Consider the following 8989-nt stretch of genomic DNA (forward strand, 5'->3'; position numbering starts at 1 on the left):
ATGGATGTCTTGTCATGATTGTTCCATGTTGCAAACTTTTATGTAATATTCTTTTTAGAATTTGTTGCTCTCCTGAATCTATTTCTATTTATCACTCTTGGTGCCTATTTTACCTCATCAAAAGAGCTGGACACAATTAATAAACTGAACATCAACATTTGCCATGGTAGGGAATATAAAGTCAAAAGTGAAACAGTCCCTGCCCTTATGTTGTATACCCACCCACCCCCCAGAATGTAAATTCCTTGAAAACATGGAACTACTTTACTTTTGTCTTTGTATATATGTGTATCATAGAGGTAGGGTCTGGACCTCATGAGTCCATGAGTGAGGAAACTTCTCTACCAATGTAGATAAGCATTAAAAGTTTCAATCCCTTGCCAGTTATAGTCAATACAGGTGTCAGATATATATATATGTATGTATGTATGTATATCTATATCTATATATATATATGTATGTATGTATATCTATATATATGTAGATATATATAGATAGATAGATATAAATATTTATATATATGGCTAATAAAAAGTAAGTTTAGAAGAGAGTACACTAGCAGCCTTTGAGCTGAAGAAGTGAAGGTAAGAATCAGGAAAGGCTCCAAGTAGGAGCAGCACTTAGCTGAAACTTGAAGGAAGATTCTAAGTGAAGTTAAGGAAGAAGAATTATTACAAGCTTGCCAGTGCAAACGCAAAGAGGTGGGAGATAAGTGTCATGTAAGAGCAAGAGAAATCAGACTGGTATAACTGGACCTCTTGTGCCACAGTTCTCTTTTACTGTCCTGACTCAGTTTTCCTTAATTGTTCTGTCTCAGTTCCCAATTGTTCTGTTCAATCCTGCAACACTATCCCTCCCTCCTAATCATGATGATATAGATAAAGAGAAAGACCTTCTATCTTAGACATCATCAGAATGTTGGGTGTCTCTCCCCATTCTGTAATCCCAATTTATCAGAATGTCCCGTGCCTCTCCTCACTCTGTCAGAATCAGATTGATAGTTCCATTTCTGTTCTCAGCACTCTGACTCCACCCCTGTCTTGAATACCCCTGTAGCTGAACCACCTGTCTATACATATATGTCATTGAGAACTCACATAGGGTTGCTGGATTCTTGGAGACGATAGTCTCATTCAGCCCTGGGACCAAACCGTGGCTCCATTTGGTCCCAGTTAATCTCCCAGCATTACAGACCACAGAATATAGTACAAGAGCAGCATGATAAATGTGGAAATATGTTTAGAAGAATTGTACATGCTTAATTTGTACTGGATTACTTGCTGTGTAAGGGAGGGAAGCGGGGGAAAGGGAGAAAAATTGGAATAAGGTTTTACAAAGATGAATACTGAAAACCATCTTTGCATATATTTTGAAAAATAAAAAGTTATTATTTAAAAAATGTACAAGATAGATAGAAAGGTAGAATAGTAACACAGGTTCAAAAAAACCACTGGAGGAGTTTATATCTGGTCTTAGAGAGCTTCAAAAGAATACTGAATATGTAAGTGACGTGGTCAGATCTTCACCTTAGGAAAAATCACTTTGGCAACTACGGGAAGAGTGAATTGAAGAGGGGAAATTCTTATCTTGGAGCTCAAAAGCTAAATTTCTTTCTTTCATTTCTTTTTTATTTTGCTGAGGCAACTGGGGTCAGATGACTTGCCCATAGTCACACAGGTAAGAAGTGTTAAGTATCTTGAGACCAGATTTGAACTTAGGTCCTCCTACTTCAGGGTTGCTGCTCCATTCATTGCACCACTTTGCTGTCCCGGCTAAATTTCTTTCTTAAGGACCCAAATCACTCAGGCTCTCATTGATTAGCCAACAAAAGGTCCCAGGTCAAGACTGAATAAAAAAATAACAATCCTTACTGTTTTAGCCAGAAACCCTAAGGGTCTTCCCCTTCCAGAATGATTCCTGTTTTTGTAGCCTTTCTATTTTAAAACTAAGTTTAAAAAGGCTATTTTTTTGTCCTAATTTCTTTCTAACCTTTCCTCATCCAATCCAATTCACTCACATGTCATATATGGCATCACCTCCCTGATGTAATGGTCATCTTCCAAAATGGACAAACAGCAACAATAGTGACAGTCTGGGTAAAAGATGATGAGAATTTAGGGACAGGGAAGTAGAGAAAAAAGGGCATGAGAGGGATTGTGGGTAAAGAAATAAAATGTGTAGGGGCAGTTAGGTGGTGCAGTGGATAGAACACCAGCCCTGAACTCAGGAGGACCTAAGTTCAAATCTGATCTCAGACACTTAGCATTTCCTAGCTGTGTGACCCTAGGCAAGTCACTTATCCCCAACTGCCTCAGTAAAAATAAAATAAAATAAAATTTGCAAACCTTATGGGTTTCTCAGGGAAGGAGGGAAAGAAGATTCATAATGAATTGTTTTGGTGTGCAGACTTTAAACAGATCCCTCCCTGGTGGGTCACAGGTGTGGAAGAAGTCATATTGTCAACATGTTTTTTAAAACTATAAGGTATTTCACCTTTAGTTGTAAAATCATTTGTTCAACTATTATTTCCTATCCATTGTTCCTTATACTCAGTCCAAAATATGATAGTAATTAGAGTGAACCTTTTCAACCAAATCTTATCCCAATTTTTCCCACTAATCAAGAGATTAGCTATTTCCTAAAAACCTAATATGTACAGGACAAAGTAAGGCAGGCAAGACAAAAGCCTGTAATAAAACAATATAAAATCTCTCTAAATCCAAAGCAAATGACAATATAGAAGAAACAAGAGGGAATATCTAGTTTGCTATAGACTAAAATGCTACAGAAAGCAAACAACTATATGTCTGATTTCATTTTAAAATATACCATAAACAATATTTTAGCAGTATAAATATATTGAAATGGGATATATATAAATGATGAGGTCAGGAGTAGTACTCCTAATACAAAATAAACATGTGACAAATTCACAGTGGCCATTCTCCTTGCCAAAAAGTAGATGTATTTAGGAGAAGACACAAAATGAAGAGGTAAAATAGTTACCAGGAGAGGTAAATATGAAATAGATATGGGAAAGGAATAGTTACCAAGAGTTTTGAAGAATCTAGTAAAGAAATAAACCCGAGTATGCCATTGATTGGAAGCCTAAATCCACAGAGGAGTTTAGTGGACTAATCAGTTAGCTATTATAAGGAAAAAGATGCCATTAAAGGGAATTGCACTATGAAGGGAGGGAGAGAGGTCAAGGGAGAAGGAGGAGAAAGAGGGAGAGGAAGAAGGAAAGGAAGGAGAGAGAGGGAGTGGGGAAGAAAAATTGAGGGAGAAGGAGGAGAGGGAGAAGAGAGAATCTTATCATGGGTTTAGTCCTGAAAATGACTTATCCATGAGCAGATCTTTTATAGGGGAAACCTTATGGGTTTTTCAGGGGAGGAGGGAAAGTACCAGGGAGCTCAGAGGGAGTCAGATGGAATGACTTTATAAAAAAATATACTAATCAATATCTCAAAGGTTGTATAAAGATATTCAGAGGTTTGAGGGATAGACAGTGGAGTTTAATAAAAGTTTCATTCTCACAATCATTCTAGGATAGTCTGGGACTTGGTTATGCTCATAATACTTGATTATGCTTCTTTCTGACTCAGTGTCCACATCACAATGATATGTACAACTACAACTAAATTAAAAATATAATCAAGAAAACCAAAAATATAATCAACACTTAGACATATATATTCTGTCTGCTTTTCAATATATATATATTTTTTAATTAGAGGTGTGAAGAACAGTAAGTAGGTACCAACTCTTAAGTAGCTATGTGATCTTGGACAAATCACTTGATCTGTTTGCCCTGAAAAAGTAAATAGCAAACCACTCCAATAGCTTTGCCAGGAAAACTTCATCAACAACACTAACATGCTATGGTTCACAGGAACACAAAGTCAGACATGACTGAATAGCAAATAACTAGCTTCCCTTCAAGTTTTAATTATTTCAGGCTTAGCATTCTCCAACTGATAAAATGGTCAAAAGATTTGAATAGACAATTTTCAAGTGAAGAAACTAAAACCATTTCTAGTTAGATGAAAAAAAAAATGCTCTAAATCACTATTGATTAGAGAAATGCAAATTAAGACAACTTTGAGGTACCTCTAACACAGCTCTCAGATTAGCTAAGATGACAGGAAAAGATAATGATACATGTTGGAAAGGATGTGAGAAAACTAGGATATTACATTGTTGGCGAAGTTGTGAACTGATCCGACCATTTTGGAGAGCAATTTGGAGCTCTATCCTATTAAACTCTGCAAATTCTTTGATCCAGCAGTGTCCCTACCCATCCCAGAGACCATAAAAAAAGGGAAAAGGAACCACGTTTGTAGCAAAGAACTGGAAATTAAATGGATGTCCATCAACTGGGGAATGGCTAAATAAGTTATAATATATGAATATTATGGAATATTATAGTTCTATAAGAAATAATCAGCAGGATAACTTCAGAAAGGCCTAGAGAGACTTAGATGAACAATACTAAGTGAAGTGAGTAGAACCAAGAGAGCATTGTACACGGCAACAAGATTATATGATGATCAATTCTGATGAACGTGACTGTTTTTAACAATGAGGTGATTCAGACCAATTACAATAGACTTCTGATGGAGAGAGAGCTATCTGCATCCAGAAAGAGGATTGTGAGGACTTGTGGATCACAACATAGTATTTTTATCTTTTTGGTTGTGGTTTGCTTGCTTTTTGTTTTCTTTCTCATTTTTTTTTTCCTTTTTGATCTGATTTTTCTTGTGTATCATGATAAATGTGGAAATATGTAGAGAAGAATTGCACATGTTTAACATATTAAATTACTTGCTATCTAGGGGAGGGCATGGGGAGAAAGGAGGGAGAAAAATGTGGAACACAAAGTTTTGCATGGGTGAATGCTGAAAACTATCTTTGCATATATTTTGAAAATAAAAAGCTTTTATATTATATATATATATATATATACACACATACACATACATACACACGTTTTTTTAAAATTTATATTTCAGGCTTAAGTAGTCAAAGGCATAAAAAAAATATCACTGATCATAGATTTTTGAGTAGGATAGAACTATGAAATCCAACTCTTGCATTTTATAGATGAGGAAACTGAGGTATAGAGAGATCTTTAAAAGATGGACATCCAAACAGCTTTCTATTTATCCTAAGTGAAATTTTAGCATCTTTGCTAGCCAAGTTGTTTAGTTGAGTTCCCAAGGTCTGGTTCTCTCCATAGCTAAAGGTCTCTGGTCTGTTTTCTTTTGTCAGGGCTAGCTCCCTTACATTGCTCTATTCCTCTGGTTTCTTTCTTTTTGTATCTATACACCCTATATCTTTACTTCCTGCTGGGTACAATATTTCCTACTGGTCCAGTAGTTCCCCTTCAATACTATAGCTCTAATACTGAGGGTTAAGAGGAAAAGGGGTAGAATTCTTACTCTTCCTGCCCCAACAAGAAGCTCAAGTCTTTCAAGGTCTCCAACTATCAAAACGGAACTACTAAAATCTGTACAGGGCTTAAAAATTTTAAATCACCAGAGGCATGGCTAATTTGGTTGCTGTCAAAACCAACAGATATTGTTCCCCTGTTGACTCTGATAATCAGAGAAGTGCTGAATCTCATAAACACATGAAGGCAAGCTTTTTTTTACAATTAGTGGCATCTCAATAATACACTATGATGACATTTTGGTCCTGCAGCTGTATTAATTACATTAATATCACGTTATATATAGAATTCTTAAAATCCCTGTATAACAAACTGTATACTTTGAATTTTTGTTCATTTTTATGATGGTCAAACTCTCGGAAAATACTAGAGTGGTTTGCCATTTCCTTCTCTGGCTCATTTTGTAGATGAGGAACTCAAGCAAATAAGGTTAAGTGACTTGCCCAGGGTCACACAGCTAGTAAATATCTGAGACCAGATTTGAAATCAGAAAGAGGAGATCTCTTGACTTCAAGCTCATATTCTATCTACTGCACCAAGTACTCAATAAAATGACTTACAAAGCTAAGTGGCCGAATAGATACAACACCAGATCTGGGATCAAGAAAGTCTGAGTTCAAATTCTGTCTCATAAGTTTAATAGCTTTGTGACTCTGAGCAAGTCATTTAATTTCAATTTGCCTCAGTTTCTTCATCGGTAAATTTAATAGCACCTTACCTCTCTGGCTTGTTGTGAAGATCCGCTGAGATAATAATAGCAAAGTGCTTACTTAGCACAGTCAGTTATATAATAACTGCTGTATAAATGTGAGTATTATTATTTTATTTGTGAAACAACTATATCTAATAACTAAACTTAAAGAGTTTATACATATATAATATCAACTGATTAGAACAATTACAAAATTATCTAAACCTTCTCTGAATCTACTTTCTTCACCTCCTAAATTAACTTTTCAAAAATGCACCTTTTCAAATAGTTATGATATTAACTGTGTCTGTCCCCTTTAATCCGAAGAAGAAGGGTTGGAAAGGAACTTGGGGAAAGGGTGCTCCTGGGTCTCAAACCCTTGGCCAGGCCGCTGGGAGGGGCCATATCCATTTTTTTTTTTTAATTAATTTTATAATTATAACATTTTTGACAATACATATGCATTGGTAATTTTTTACAACATTATCCTTTGTACTCCCTTCTGTTCCGAATTTTCCCCTCTTTCCCTCCATCCCCTCCCCTAGATGGCAGGCAGTCCCATACATGTTAAATATGTTATAGTATATCCTAGATACAATATATGTATGCAGAACCGAATTTTGTTGTTGTCGTTGTTGTTGCTGCAAAGGAAGAATTGGATTCAGAAGATAAAAATAATTTGGGGAGAAAAATAAAAAATGGAAACAGTTTACACTCATTTCCCAATGTTCCTTCTCTGGGTGTAGCTGATTCTGTCCATCATTGATCAATTGGAATTGGATTAGATCTTTTCTATGTTGAAGATATCCACTTCCATCAGAATACATCCTCATACAGTATCATTGTTGAAGTGTATAATGATCTTTTAGTTCTGCTCATTTCACTCAGCATCAGTTGATGTAAGTCTCTCCAAGCCTCTCTGTATTCATCCTGCTGGTCATTTCTTACAGAGCAATAATATTCCATAACCTTCATATACCATAATTCACCCAACCATTCTCCAATTGATGGACATCCATCCATTTTCCAGTTTCTAGTCACTACAAAAAGGGCTGCTACAAACATTTGGCCATATCCATTCTTAAGGAAAACTCCCAGACAAGTAATCTCTTTCAATTCGAAATCTCAGCCAAACTGCTCTTCAGCTCCAGGCCAGGACAAACCCAAAAAACCCGAAAGCTTGTCAATCCATCTCTGCTAATTCCTAATCAGGAGTTTGCCCGCTAAGAAAGCTATTTTCTTCGCATAAATAAAACCATTCTTGCCACAAACCTCTAGCCTGTATTCACTGGGGTTTTCGAATTCTTTCTCGCAAAGCCTGCCACGGGCCCAGGCTGGGGGGGGGGGGGGAGGGGGAAGGGGAGGATGGAATCCCACTGCTGTCAGGGACAACCTCAATTCTCAAACCTCATACTTAATAGAGTCTCTGGTGTTCTCTAAATATACCATCATATCATCTGCAAAGAGTGATAGTTTGGTTTCCTCATTACCTACTGTAATTCCTTTGATCTCTTTCTCAATCTTATTGCCTAAGCTATCATTTCTAATACAATATTGAATAGTAATGGTGATAGTGACACCTCATCACTTAAACTACACGTAAAATGCCATCCACAGATGTACTACTTCCATATTCATAACTTTGAAATTCTTTTATATGACCACAGAAAACGGAGAACACATATTCAATTAGGACAGGAAAAAAAAAGATCACTTCCCTTTGGAAAGGTGTTTTAAAAAAACTCTAGGGGGGAGCTTACAATCAAACGTGGTTGCTAGAAATATAAAGGAAGTGTGACTTCCACACACATATATGAAGAGAATCTAAAGCTGTAAGAAAATCAATGCAATTTTTAAAAAGCAGGATCTTCGAGGGAGAGAAGAGTCTGAAAGAAGACAAGAGAAAGTGGCAGAGGAAAAGCAGATAGCCGGAAGGCAGAACAGAAGGCTCAGAAGATGGCTAAGAAGTCCGAGGGTACAACATGAAAGGACAAAGGGGAAGCAAGGGGAAAAAAGTGGGAGGGGCAGGCGCCACGGGAAGACAGAAAAAGGAGGGACTGAGGGTAAGCGGTGGTGCGGAGGATGGAAATAGAAAACCGGGAGGCGTCTTTGAGTACCTGCAGAGGTCGTCCAGTACGCTGCCAGGAATCTCGACTCGTTTGGTCTCCATGATGAGCACCAACAGCAGGAGCAGAGCATCCCGGCCGCGCCGGGATGGGGGGAGGGGGGACGAAGGGTAAAGCACCCGCGCACGCGTGCGAACACACACACACACACACACACACACACACACACACACACACACACACACTCACACTCACAAATGCGAGCTGCAGCGGCTTCTTGAGAAATAATACAACAGTACCCACTTCATATGGACGCAAGCCCCAAAAGATGAGGAAGAGGTGGGGAGAAGAGCGGAATCTTTTCACTACAGCCCCCTCTACGTGCAGATTCCTGCCTTTCGCTGTGGCCTAGATAAAGGCAGGGAGCCGAATAGCTACGATAATCTCTCCTTCCTTTTCCAGGGTCCAATGAGAAGTAGGCATATGGACGAGACGAAAGATTTAGCCAATAGACGCTTTGTTTGTTCAAGCGTCAGAACTAATCGCTACTCAGGAAGCGCGGTCGCTTACCCAGGGGAATCAACTTCCCGCCGCCAATGAGAGAATCCTTGGACGGAAGAGCGCGTGCGCATGCGCATTCTAGGCTGCTTAAGTCTTTATGAAAGTTTTTTAGTTCTTACTAGTAGGCAGTTCTGTCTTCTGTAAATTATGTCTTCGTCTCTAAGGACTCTGTAACTTGGAAAGAAAAGGGATACTCTTAAGGAGTTTACATTCTCTCTT

The 8989-nt window shown here is 37.9% G+C and overlaps 1 protein-coding gene across 3 annotated transcripts in view; it reads right to left on the minus strand.

Annotated features, from left to right (window-relative positions):
- The window catches only part of DCP2 (decapping mRNA 2), a 63565-nt gene extending 54900 nt beyond the window's left edge, over positions 1 to 8665 (minus strand). For all 3 annotated transcript variants that reach the window (XM_074280689.1, XM_074280687.1, XM_074280686.1), the window contains exon 1: positions 8261 to 8665. In XM_074280689.1, the coding sequence (XP_074136790.1) occupies positions 8261 to 8313 (53 nt within the window). In that variant the 5' untranslated portion in view covers positions 8314 to 8665. The remainder of the gene's footprint in view (positions 1 to 8260) is intronic.
- Between the last annotated feature and the right edge of the window lie 324 nt (positions 8666 to 8989).

The sequence above is a fragment of the Sminthopsis crassicaudata genome, chromosome 1 (assembly GCF_048593235.1).
Source record: "Sminthopsis crassicaudata isolate SCR6 chromosome 1, ASM4859323v1, whole genome shotgun sequence".
Lineage (NCBI taxonomy): Eukaryota > Metazoa > Chordata > Mammalia > Dasyuromorphia > Dasyuridae > Sminthopsis > Sminthopsis crassicaudata.